Consider the following 13,223-nt stretch of genomic DNA (forward strand, 5'->3'; position numbering starts at 1 on the left):
TAAAATTACCAGACCAAGCCCAGGCAGGAGCCCAAACACGAGCAGCCAAGGGGTAGGCCACCCGGCCAATCCAGATCAGCAGCCAGGCCAACCGTCGACTAAGCAGCCTCAAGGAAGATGTCTCGAAGCTGGACCAGGTGATCAGCCGGTCGTAGTCCCTGATGACCATCTAAGGCACCCTGCCAGTGGTATCCAGCACTTCCAAGGAGTCGATGATCGAATGGCAAAAGGTTTCAGGCTGTCTCGAAGTCTGCCCAGGTCGAAGGGGTTCATCCAGGCGTTCAAAGATGGGCAGCTCTTTGCCTAGATCCTGGCCTACAATCAGCGCGACAAGCAGATCTCGGAATCGTGAAAAAGGCATATAAGCCGTCGATAATAAAGCTGAACTTCAAGAAAGTGCTGGACTTCATGCAGGCCAGAAACATCCACTCGAGAATCTCGTCGCCCCACCAGCTCGTCGCGGAGGAGAGTCTCTGGGTGCTACTGGAGGACATCTACTTGAACACCCGCAAGAAAAGGAAGCGAGCAGAAGCTGGTCACCAGGAGGCCTTGCAAAAGATAGTGGCCTCTGCACAGCTATACCATGCCCCCTAGAGCTAGTGCCAGACTGCCAAGGTCAAGTCTTGCAACTAGGACAATCTCAGCTGTGCCTCTATCGAAAACCGAGAAAATAGCTATTACATCCACTCTGTCAACCGAAAGAGAGGCACCCCTCGAAAGGCCTTCGACAGTTCGTCATTCGTGTCCAGGCGAGGCTCCTCCTCCAAGAAACAATCTGTGATGGAGCAGTCTGCGCAATCCGCTAAAAGCAATCACCTTGAGAAGAAACTGTCAATAGGCAGACAATAAGCGTCTAAAGTGTTGGAGTACATCACCGCCTTAAAGATAGAAGGCCTGGGCAGCACTAAAAGTGGACTGTTCTAAGACCCTTTCGAAACGGCTTGATCTTAGGCCGTTCTCTTGCGCGAATAAATCACCAACCTGCAGACCTGATTTCAAAGCCGAAGACCATCCAGGAAGTATAACAAAACTATGCTTTCGCCTTCAACTTGGTCAGTCCATAGGCTGTAGGAATCTCTATTGAGGAATGCCTGAGAGACGGCAAGACAGCTACATTTGTTATCCTGAACCACGTGCTCTTTGACAATCCAACAACCTTGCACTCCTGGGTCAGGGAAGCCCTGGGTATGAGCTTCTAAACCCTTTGCGGGCGAATGACAAATGGACTGCCCTGTTTGAAGTCATCAATAAAGTGCTAGGGCTGCAAGTAACTGCAAGAAAAGCAGGGTGGAGAGCAGACACGATGCGTCCTAAACTATTAAAAATTGTTGGCCGAGCTGCGGAAGATCCCGGGCATTGACACATAGTACCTGTGGAAGGCCAAATAGCTGGTCTGCGGGGACAGGCACGAGCTATCAGGACTGCTCAACACACTGATGATGCACCAGCACAAATTCAAGCAGTCAAAAGTCACCTAAAGTTAGAAAGAAACTGTCCAACCCTAGACGAACCAGTCTGCCATCTAGCATCAGAAGGACAGCTTCTTCATCGAGGAAGGGGACAGGAAGATGCTGATGATGAAGTCATGGCTCATGACGCTTGGGCTTAGGAAGGAAGCCAGAGAGGCTAATTTCAGCAGTGAGAGGTGCGAGTCTCTGGCAACTGGGTAATACTCTCACCAGGGTGCTGCTCATCAGACTGCTGGAAAAGTTCGAGCTCAAGGGATTTCGGGGGGTTGCATACGAGCAGCTCAACCAGGCCAGGTCCGCGAATAACATCAAGATCGGGCTCTCGTTCCTACGGACCAAGCCCAAGATGGACCACGAGGTGCTGCTGGACGACGAGCCCTTCCTGAGAGGACACGGACCCTCATTCCTTGCCCTACTGCAGGCCATCAAGAAGACCTATCGCTACAGCCGCGGTCAGTGATTGTTATCAATATTGTTGAAATGGAGGCTCCTCAGCTAGAGTTGCACACAGCAAGGCTGCGATCGCCCTGCTTAGACAAGGCGCAGAGCCTCTTGCTGTACTGCGGCAGCTGGCTCTCGACCCCCTGGTCTGCTACAGCTCCTTCCTCGATGTCTGGCACAGCATCCCTGCCAAGCAGCTTCTCAGCCTTGACTCCCGGCAGCTAATGGTTTGTCTGATCGACAAACTCAGCGCATCAGTCAGCAGACGCACCCCTTTCAGCGGCTACTCAGGACACGGCTCAGAAAAGCTGGAAGGACCGTGCGACTGCTGAAAGTAAGTCAGCCAGTGCTATAGCGACTGGCTGCCGACAGGCAAGGACACGGCAGGTTGGTGGCCTTGGAGCTGGTCAGAAGGCAGGGCTGGGAGTTAAAGGATGAGGAATTAATCTGCTGCTTTTAAACTGATCTTAAAGACAAATTCCTGGTGGACAACCGGGTCAGAGACGAAAAGTATCAGATCACCAGGCGATCGAACCGCTGCTAAGAAAGAGTGGATGGGTTGAGCCTTTCCTCATATCAGATCTGGTCCGGCTGACCCGCCGTTCTTAAAAAAACATTACTGCCTCCGCAGCATTCCTCTCACCCCTCACGAATACTTGCCAAGGGCAGCCTTTCGCGCCCTTGCTTCAGGAGTTCAGACAGTTCCTGTTCACCAGCACTGAGGAGTACAGCCAGATTTGCAAGAAAATCATGGCGATGCGAGGGTCAGAGGAGTTCGCTGAGCATTTTCTCAGCTTGCTGGGAGAATCCGTCATGGAAGCGGGATGATGAGGAAAAGCAGGGAAAGTTCCTGGATGTGCTGTTTTCGGTGTGCGAGGGGTTAGCCACTTCAGAAAACCCTGAGAAAAAGGATTTCTCAGTAAATTATTGCTGTCAATTTTTGATCGCTTCAAGACTAGACTTCATTACTCCTCATTCCTCTTGGCAAATCTGTCAAGTTCCTATGCGCCTACGGCACTGTGGATTTTCGGCCACTCTTATTTAGTGGCTAAGCAGGCCCCTTTTTCACATGAATCTGGCCGCCTGTCTACTGTAAAGCTCAGAACTGGCCTGCGCTGAGGAAGTGGCAAGAGGCCTTTTGGAAATTCAGCAAATCAAAGGGAAATATCGTACAGTACCCTGAAGTTTTTCTTCGGCTAGCGATCGGGGCTTCGGAAGGTGACAAGGAAGTCATTGAAAAAGTGTTAGAATGCGGGTTTTGCAAAGGCGTTAATCTGTAGAAACGATAAGCCTACCATGATTTATTGCTCATGGTTCTGGCAGGAGGGGCAAAATTCGATGTGTCAGCCTAGCAGGAGCAATTAATAGGCAACGCGATAGTTGCCCTCCTCAAAAGTCACACCTATCGAAAATGCAAGTCAACAGTTTGCTGGCGAAAACAGGGGTGTTGCGTCTGGCTATTGTGGGGCTATCAAATCATTTCAGTTTCGGAAGTCCAGGTCATCTCCACCAGATAGCCAACGCCTTAGCTCAAGCAAAAACGGTCAAAGAATTAGAGGGCAGATACATTATCGAGCTCGCTCGGGTCATTCATAGTTATAAAAAGATCAGTAGCCAAGCAAAGCTAGCTTTTAAATAACTAGTGCTTGAGTAAGCGGAGTTAAGACAAGAAATTGGCTTGCTGAATTTCAGTCGCAACCAAAAATTTATGAGCGCCTTTGTAAAGGGACATGATTTGATTTTCGCTTGGGCGAATTTGCTCTTCGAAAAGAAAAACTACGAGTTGGCAGGCAGGGCTGCAGTCCTCTAGAAACTTGCAAAGTTCGAGCCCGGCGAAAAGCAGAAGGAGCTCCAATTTAGATTCAAAAGTTATAATGAGCAAGGCTTCAAAGGCGAACTAGCCAATGTAGTGGATGTGAAGGTGGACGACGAAATCGAGGGCATGCTGAGCGAAGAGGACGTCAAAAGGAAACAGCAAAGGTAGCACTTCGCCCGGCTTTTCTCCCTATTTTCGGTAGCCCTCAAAGTAGTCGTTGAATTCTTCAAGGAAAAGAAGTGCCAGGATCGCATCCCATCAGTGCTGCAGCAGCTGACAGTCCTGGCCGAGCACTACCTCCCTTCAGGCCTCACATCCTACAATTCACCGAGCAAGTCTATGGCACCCTGGACAGGCCCCTCCGGAAGTATAAAGGCATGGTGGCCTCGGTGCTCCTGAACCGCAGTCTCGGTCAGCCAACTCCAACCGCACATTAGAGAAACTCGGACAGTTGATGTAGCAGATAAACCAGCTACCGCACCTCGAGCCCTGGCTACTCTCGCTACACCATAACCTTGGCCTCTACATAGTGGCCAACCAGGATTTCGACATCAAGTTCAAACTGGCCTCTCTCACGCTGTTTTCGAGATTCGATTAGGCGGTCAGTCCCGCCTTGAGGCTGGAAATCTATCAGGCGTTTGTGGACAGTGCTGGAGCCCTGGGGAAATACGAAGAAAGCAGGGTGTTTCTGAGCACAGTGCTGTAGCAAATTCCTGCTGAGCACATTTCCCGGATATTCAGCAACCTGCTGAACATCCCATCCGCTGCACAGTCGGTCTGCCTGGACTGTGTACTCAAGTCCCGGGCGCAAGGACTTCATCCCCAAACTCGAGGAGCAAATCAAAGTGCATATCCTGGCGGAGAGCAATCAGCAGGAGATCAAGGCCTTGGCGTCACAGTTTATTGAGTCCTTCAAGTTCACGCTTAGCACATAGCTTGTCGAGGAGTTTGACATGGTCAGGTTCATCAAGGAGCACAGTAAGGACACGCTGGACCAGTTCGCCCGCTTCTGTGCGCGGTTCATCGGGAAAGAACGGTCTCTCTGCAGCCCCTTCTTCCAGAAGATCTCTGCTTCTGTCGAGTACCTCTACAGCAAAAGGTTCGATGAGGAAGGACTGTCGGTCTACAACGTCTTTGTGGAAGAAAACCTGCAGCATTTGTCTGCGGAGGCCATGGTCAAGGCCATGTCCGTCCTGGTGGAGAAGTTCAGTCGTGATCCTGAGCTTTAGTATTTAAAAGAAGCTTCACTGCAGACGGGCGGGCGTATGATACGTGCCCTAGGGCCAAAGGACCTTTAGCCGCTAGCCGACTGGCTGGCCTGCTTCCTGTAGCAGAAGGCGGGCACGCCCCTCCTCTAACCTAAGCGCAGTCATCCTGCTGGGCATGACTGCCCCCTACATTTCCGGAAGCAAGGCCTTGCAAGGCATCTAGAAAAAGATCCTTACCGCATTCGAGAGCGGCACCGAGGACGAGCAGAAGGCCATCGCGAAGTGCATTCCTGACCTGATGACCTTCTTCAAGCGCAGTGTCACGGTTGTGCAGGAAGGACTCGAAAAGCTGCAAGCAGGAGTGCCGTTCTCCGCAGCGATGCGCGGCCAGTGTTACTTCATCGCGGGACTGTGCAAGGGGCTGGGCAACAACTCCATCACGCGGTTCGGGATCCTGCCCGCAATTCTGGACAACTACGCGGCCGTTCGGGACAGCAATGTGCGGATGGCCAGGGTGTTCCTCTTCAAGGCCTTCGCGATCCTGTTTGGCAGAGTGCTCGAGCCTTTCATCAGAGAGATCAAGATGATCGTGGTAGCGGTCATGAGTGATGCCGATGAGCAGGTCCGCAAGGTGGGGTCTGGCGCGGCAGAGGCCTTCTTTTGGAAGCTTAGCTCGCTGGGAGTGAAGAGGCTGCTGCCGATGCTGATAGAAGGACTCGAGGAGGATAGCCTGAGCTGGAGAGCAAAAATTGCGCACATCTGGATGATGGGCCACCTGGCCAACTGCTCTGCCAAGCAGCTGCAGGCCTGCCTGCCTCAGATCGTCCCCGTGCTGAGCAAATGCTTGTCCGACACTCATCCTTAAATCCGGAACTAAGCGTCCGTCTCCCTATAGCTGATCGGCACCTCCATCAAAAACCCTGAAATCTCAGAAAACGTGGACCTCCTGATCCAGGCCCTTTCGAACCCCTTCGACAACTCGCGGCAGGCGCTCGAAATCATGCTGAAGACCAGGTTCGCTCACTACGTGGACACCTCAGCGCTGGCCCTGGTGGTGCCGATAATCGACTACTCCCTGCGCGGGCGGAACAGCGAGCTGAAGGTGTCGGCCTGCCAGGTCATCGGGGCGATCAGCATGCTGCTCCAGAGCCCATAATAACTGATGCCCTACATTCCCTTTCTGTCTGAGAGCATCAAGATCGCCCTGGCGGACACTGTCCCCGATATCCGCAAGATGGCCTCGAAGGCGGTCGGGCGCATCTCGGTCAAGATCGGCATCGAGAGGACCTCGCAAGTCCTGGCCTTCTGCGAGGAGACCCTCAAAGGCGAGGGTTCTACTCCTTTGGAGCGGTTAGGGGCGGCCAATGCCCTGGCCGAGATCATGTGCTCGCACGGCGGGACTACCTGGAATAAAAGCTGGAACAGGTCCTGGAGGGGCTGCAGAGCGACCGCTCGGGAATTAAATAGGGCTACTTACATGTGCTGTTCCACCTGCCGGGCCTGCTCAAGGAGGAATTCGAGCTGTACGTGCAGGACGTCATCAACCATGTCTATGAGTTCATTTCCTCTGACTAGGAGTCGCAGAGGACGGTCGCGCAGCAGGTCATGCAGGTCCTCATCGCCAAGTATGGCGCCTCTCAGAGAGACAAGTTCATGCAGACCTTGAAGACGGGGCCTTCGCGGGTGACTGGCACAAACGCAACTCGGCAGGAATCCTGCTGGGCAACATGCTGGAAGTGTTCCGGAAGCACGGGCAGGAGTGCGAGAAGGAGCGAAGCGAAGCACTCATGATTATCTACTGTCTGCGCACCGACGAGATCGAGATGGTCAGACTGAGCTCTAACCAGATCTGGTCCAACTTCGTCGAGAACACGGTCCGCATCCTCAAGCGGGGGGTGCGACCCCTGCTCGAGGTCTGGACCGAGTGCATCTGCAAGCCTGCCGCCTCCGTGGTCGAGCGCTGCATCGCTGCTTTTATTCCGAAATACGGTGAGACCTTTTTCGAAGAGATCGCTGAGAAGATGCTTGAGCTGGTTCGAGAGGAGGACCCTCCTATCGGCATCTTCACCGTGCTTCGGGAGTTTCTGAAAAAGCTGACGACCGGCTTCATCAGCCGGTTCGAGGAGCAGGTGCTGGGACTGTTCGACGCCGGCATGCACTGCCAGCGGGAGATGCAGGTGGACCTGGTCCGGTGCATCTGCCTGTACTGCGAGAAGATGCACGACATCAGCTACCTCGAGAAGCACATCTACCCGGTCATCCAGGAAGAGGACCGCCAATAATCTGAGCACAGCGAGGAGCGAAGATTCCTGGTCATCGAGTTCACGAAGAGCAGGTCGCAAGAGATCGCTAATTCACTGCTGAAATACTTGGCGACGCCTCCGCTCGGCATGTTCCGGATCGACGTGCTGATCAATTCTGCCTCCTTCGTGGCTCCAAAGCTGTTCCCTCTGAATTTCGGAGGGAAGGGGTTTTTCTAGGTGCTGCTGCAAGAGATTGTCGAGGCGGGCGATCAGTCACGCCTTTAAAGTTTGTGCTACTGCCTGGAACAGCTGTCGATCAACCTCCCCGAGCCCCAGCAGGTGCAGTACTTGGAACTGGTCTGCGGGCAGATCCACAGCCTCGGGGACAGCCTGCTCGAGGCAGGAGACCACACCAAGGTGCGGCACACACAGCTGATGCTTCGCGTGCTACTCTACTTCGTAAAGAACATGCCGGAGGAGCAGGTGAACCTGCTGCGGCAGTTCATCCGGCGACTGATCCCGCTCGCCTTCCTGGGTGAGGAAAGCCTGACCAAGCAGTTGAACGAAGTGCTTGTGGTGCTGTTCATGACCACCAACCGCTCGGTGCTGGCCGAGTACTTCACTGAGTTCGCAGCCACCGTGCATAACTACGCTGCGGTGAGGGGATACTAGAGGCCGCTGCCCAACTGGAGGGACCACGACACTGCCGACACCTACCTGTCGATCATTCTCAAGGCCTTAGTGACCCTCGGCCCGGCGGTGCTCAGCTCCTCGCTGGCCCTGCTGAATCTGTTCCTGCGGCTAGCCCCCGAGGCCTTCGTAGAATCGTAGCAGAGTCGGATTCTGGGCTGCCTTCTACGAGTGTCCTGCTTCCATATGCCAACGCCTGACCGCCTGGGCCTCCAGAAGAGTCTTGTCGACCTGCTCTCTATCCTCACTGAAGACCATTTTACCCAGCAGATCGTGGCTTGCCAGATGATGGCCTTGCAGGCGGGTCGCAAGCCTATGGTCGACAGTGTGGCCTAGGTCATCGGGGTTTTGATGGCGCGATCAGCCAGGAAGGCGGTGATCATCCCGCAGATGATGGCGAGGCTGCATTAGCAAGGACTGCTGCTTTTGGAGGTGTTGGAGCAGGTCCTCAGCCAGGCCGTCATCAAAAATCAGCTCTCAAAGTCAGCACTGCAGGAGCTTGCCAATCGCTTTAGCGATGAAGCGCACAAGACACCCGAACCTGATAGATGCGGGCTGCTTTCGAAATTCGCAGGGATGGCGGGCCTGCAATTTCAGGGAAGTCTGGCTGCTCTGAGGCAGCCTGGAGCAGGATTCTCTCATCTGCTGCTGTATCTCTATGCAGGACTGTACAGCAGCCAACCGATCGCAGATCTGCACCTGGTCCGGTCCTTCCTCAAGGAGGGTAGCAGAGAGCAGACGGTGGCCCTGCTGCAAGTACTGAGGCTGCTGTGCGAGCGGCAGGAAGGACTAAGACAGGTTCTCACTCGGACAGAGATGGCCGGGCTGATCAGCCAGACGATAATCGGCTTCGAGGAGATCGAAGATCTGCTCAAGCAAATCGGGCAGCTGTCATAGTGACCCATATTAACAATCATAATGTCAGTGCTGCTTGAAACTTCCCTTGGGGACCTGACCGTCGACCTCTTTACTGAAAAGTGTCCCGCTGCCAGCCTCAACTTCCTGAAGCTTTGTAAACTCAAGCACTACCACAATGCTCTTTTCATCTATGTCGCTAAGGGGTTCATTGCAAAGGTCACCCCCAAGGCACCGACCACTCTCGCCCAGGAAATGGGCCTGCCGTAGCCCTACTTCGCCGAGGACCCGGACCCCGCAATCAGGGTGGACCGGCCAGGCCTGCTAGGCACGGCCAACCGTGGCCAAGGGCTGAACAATAGCGAGTTTTTCATCACACTGGGAGAAGTTGAGTACAAGTCACTGGCCTAGAGACATGCCATTTTCGGGGAGGTAGTTGAGGGGCTGGACACCCTGAAGAAGATCGCGCAGGCGCATGTTGACGCTGCGAAGCGACCCCTCGCTAATGTCAGGATCAAGCGGGCTACCATACTGATCGACGACTTTGAAGATCCAATCGGCCTTCCAATCCGCACCTCGCCAGGACGGGAGTAAGACCCTGAGCGGCTTGAACACGAGTAGCTTTTAAAGCAGCTTGGGCAGGACCGTTCCGAATAGCAAATAATAAAGTCCACCCAACAGCATAAAGCGAAATCCGAAGCCTTAGTGCTCTAGCTCATGAACGACCTCCCGGATGCCGAGGCTAAGGCCCCCAGCAACATGCTGTTTGTGTGCCGGCTGAACCCAGTCACCAAAGAGCGAGACCTGGAATTGATCTTCTCCAGATTCGGATTGATCAAAGGGGTCGAGGTCGTGAGGGACTGGATGACCGGCCAGAGCCTGCAGTATGCGTTCATCTAGTTTGAGACCCAGGAGGCCTGCCGTGACGCATACTTGGCCATGGAAAACGCGGTGATTGATGACCGCCGCATCCATGTCGACTTCGGCCACAGTCAGGGTCACGGCTGGAAACGCAGAAAAGCACAGGCCACCAAGTCCCGCCTGACAGTGCGGCCGGAAGTGGTCCCGAAGAAGAGGGAGCGCCGCAGCGATGACTACCAGCTGCTGCTCAGAGAGCGTTCGCGCTCTCGCTAGAGAAGATGATATTGTCATGGGGCCTCGCATGGAGGAAGCTTGACATCGAAGGCTTTAGGCAGCTTCACCAGGTACTCGGCTTTGATCTGTCGAAGGGTCACGAGGCTGGTCTGGTTCTTGCGCAGGTCCAGCTGCCCCTCTTTGAGCTTCATCTCTGACACGGCTTTGGCTATGGAGATGGTCGATTCGTCAAGCAGACCATTGTCTGCCAGCCCCAGATAAAGCCTAGCCAAGTCCAGCCGGCCCAGCACTTTCCCCAGGTCGATTCCCACTACCTCTCCTAGTCCGCACCCCTCCAGTCCCAGGCTGAGCTCCTTCAAGGCGATCGACTCTCTAAGCCCTGCCAGGATGAACTGCCCGCCTTCGGGGCCCAGGTGGTTGTTGTTGGCGTTGTAGTGGAAGGTGCGGAACCGCTTTCTGTCAAGCAACCGGCCAACGTACCTCTGCGAGACCGAGCTGGCCTTGGCGTATTCGAAGTTAAGGGAGAGGTGCTAGAGGCAGGCTAGGTCGATGAGGGCTTTGCAAATGGAGCGGATTCCGGGATCACTGACCGGGTTGTTCGAAAGGTTGAGGGTCAGCCGCTTCAGCAGCGACAGCTCGCGAACCTGTTCCCGAAAGTCTCACAACTTTTAGCAGTGATGCTGTTGTTCCACAGGACCAGTGAGAGTTCGTTGAGCTGTCTTGCATTAGACAAGGATTTCATGAACTCTGTGAACCCGTGATCGTCCAGGCGGCTGTTCCATGCGATCAGCTCAAACCATCGCAGGCTCTGAAGCTGCTAGAGCAGGTCCCCGATCACGAAGAAGCCGCTGTCCTGGACCCTGTTGCCCGAGAGGTTTAGCCCGAACTCGACGAGGGGCAGCTTGGCCAGCTCATGCTTGGCTGGCTTCAGGCCGGCCGGAGTGATCCTGTTCGACTCGAAGTTCAGCCTCAGCATTTTTAGGGTGGAAAGCGAGCCTAGTGTTTAGAACAGTCGCGGCATCGAGTCGATGGTCAGCCGGTTCAGGCCGAGATCCAGCCGTAAATCCACGATCGAGCCCATCCTCCCCAGGGCCTCGATTTGCTCGAAGATCAGCCGATCTGATAACTGGTTGCTGGAGAGGTTGAGTGTCAGGGTGCGCAGAGAAGGCAGTTTGCCAAGCATGGCCAAGATGCAGGCCGCTCCCTCGTCGCACAAGTTGTTGCTGGTGACGGTACGACTTCCACAGCCCGAGCCTCAGCTTTTCGAGGCGGGTGTTGCGCTCGATGGACTCTGCGAGTAGTTTGGTGCGAGGCAAGTCGATGTCATTGCTGGTGAGGCCGGGACAGCTCGAGCTCAAGGCTGAGCTCAGTGAGGTCTAGGTAGCGCAACTTGCGCAGCTCCTCGAAGATGGACGGCATGGCTTCCTTGGGCTAGTTGTTCAGCTGGATCCGCAGACTGCTGATCGGCACGTCGCTCTTGGCGTAGAGCTCCATCTTGTTGATCTCCTCGAGGTGGGAGATCACCTCCTCCTCGCCCTCGCGTTGCCAGAAAGACGCCCCTGCTGCTACGTCAAGCCATTCGTTCTTGTCGACCTTCTCGCAAAGCTCGATGAAGTCTGGGCGCTTGGCCACATTTTCCTCGAGCATCAGCTTGAGCATGCTGTTCAATCCTCGCAGGCTCTTGTAGCGGGTTTTGGCCGCCCGCCGGTGCTCTGCCAGTGCCCCGGCCTCGCGGTCTCGGTTGGTGTACTTGGCAAGGTTGCAGGCCAGCAGCAACACCAGTCCCAGCGAGTAGACGTCCGACTTGTACGGGTTGTAGCTGACTGCCTGCCGGGAGTGACGGTAAGCCTCGTACAGCTCGGGGGACAAGTAGGACACCGTGCCCATGAGAGTGTGGGTGCGGGTGGTGTCGCCCTCGATCTCGGTGCCCACTCCCACGTCACAGATCTTGAACTTGAGGGGCTCGAGGCAGGTCAACAGGATGTTGTCGGGCTTGATGTCGCGGTGGGCCAGGGACAGCCGCTGCAGGTGCACGTGGGCGGACAGCATAGAGCGCGCGAATTGGCCGATTTCGAACGGCTTGAAGTACTCGGGCTTCTCCTTCCCCACTCTGGACTGCACCAGATGGTCTAGCGAAGTGAGCGCTCGCTCCATTTGGATGTAGCCATTCTTGAACACGTTCAGGGAGTTGCGAGCGTCCCTGGTTACGTACCACCCTCGGAACTCGATGATGTTGGGGTGGGGATGTGCTCGGATCTCGGACAGCAGCTTGACCTCCCGCTCGAAGATGGCCTCTTCGTCCCGGTTGCTCAGCCTGAGCTCCTTCACGCACTCGGTCTGCCCCCGCCCGTCTTCGACCTCGTAGACCATGGCGTTCCCACGGGCGATGAATGTGGTGATCTTGAACTCTTCGAAGAGGGATCGATCGCCTTTCAAAAATTCAACCTTCTCCATTTAATTTTGCCTCGTAAACGGCCATCCAGAGGAAGTTGGCCCTGGGTTGGTGGAGCTCAATAATCATTATCAAAAGAAAGTGTTTAAGAAATTAACATTAACGGCATAGGCCAACTGAAAAACGATCATCCGGTCTTTAACGATGTTTCACTGGATTTAGAATATAAACTCGAGCAGATCGTAGAAGAGGCTGAATACCATGGTTGCTCAACCCTTGAACAGAGTGCTACGGTGGTTACCTGCTGAGGATGTTACCCACCGTGAAATAAACTCGATCTAGTCATAAAGCAAGGCGGCTAGTTAATTACTGGGCTTCAGCCTCTTCTATTGTCTGCTCGAATCATCAGCGACAACACTGTACAATGGATAATTTTAATTTATGTAAATCATGGGTTCATGGATAGTTGCGTAGAGTGCCAGAAGAAAAAACCTTAAGGTTCTTATTGGTCCTTATCTTTTGAGGCCTGGGCTTGAGGGTGAAGCAGCAGGTCTTGGTGATCATCCTTTTGAGTTCGATGACGATTATACCAAAATTGATCACCAAAAACACGCAGGAGAAGGAGATCAGCAGCCAGCCCTACGCCAGCTCTCCCCTCTTGAACATGAGCGTCAGGAGGATCGCCGCGATGCCCAGGTACAACAAACTTTCAACCAGCAGCAAGAAATTCAGCAGCGTGGTCCTTTTCTTAAGCACAAAGCAGGACATCACGAGCTTCACCAAGATAAGCGAGAAGACGATGTAGGACAGCCCGCTGAAGTAGATATTGAAGGCGATCAGCAGCCCCAGGTTGTAGGAGATCAGGGACTCCAGCAGCATCACGATGTTGGTCAGCTTGGTGGGTGGCTTGAAGAAAGCCGAGAAGGCGAACATCAGGAACAGCCAGGTCCCCAGGAACGCCCACGATCAGCAGCGGCGAAGGGGAGTTTAGCTGTAGGGGGGTCAGGTTGAGGC

The 13,223-nt window shown here is 54.4% G+C and overlaps 1 protein-coding gene across 1 annotated transcript; it reads left to right on the forward strand.

Moving 5' to 3' along the window:
* The first annotated feature begins 8,785 nt into the window (after nt 1-8,785).
* LOC127594776 (uncharacterized) lies at nt 8,786-9,856 on the forward strand. The gene is given in 2 exon segments (XM_052056539.1): nt 8,786-8,941; nt 8,993-9,856. Coding segments are annotated over 2 exon segments (1,020 nt in total).
* Nucleotides 9,857-13,223: the final 3,367 nt, after the last annotated feature.

Source organism: Hippocampus zosterae, unplaced genomic scaffold, assembly GCF_025434085.1.
Source record: "Hippocampus zosterae strain Florida unplaced genomic scaffold, ASM2543408v3 HiC_scaffold_251, whole genome shotgun sequence".
Classification (NCBI taxonomy): Eukaryota; Metazoa; Chordata; class Actinopteri; order Syngnathiformes; family Syngnathidae; genus Hippocampus; species Hippocampus zosterae.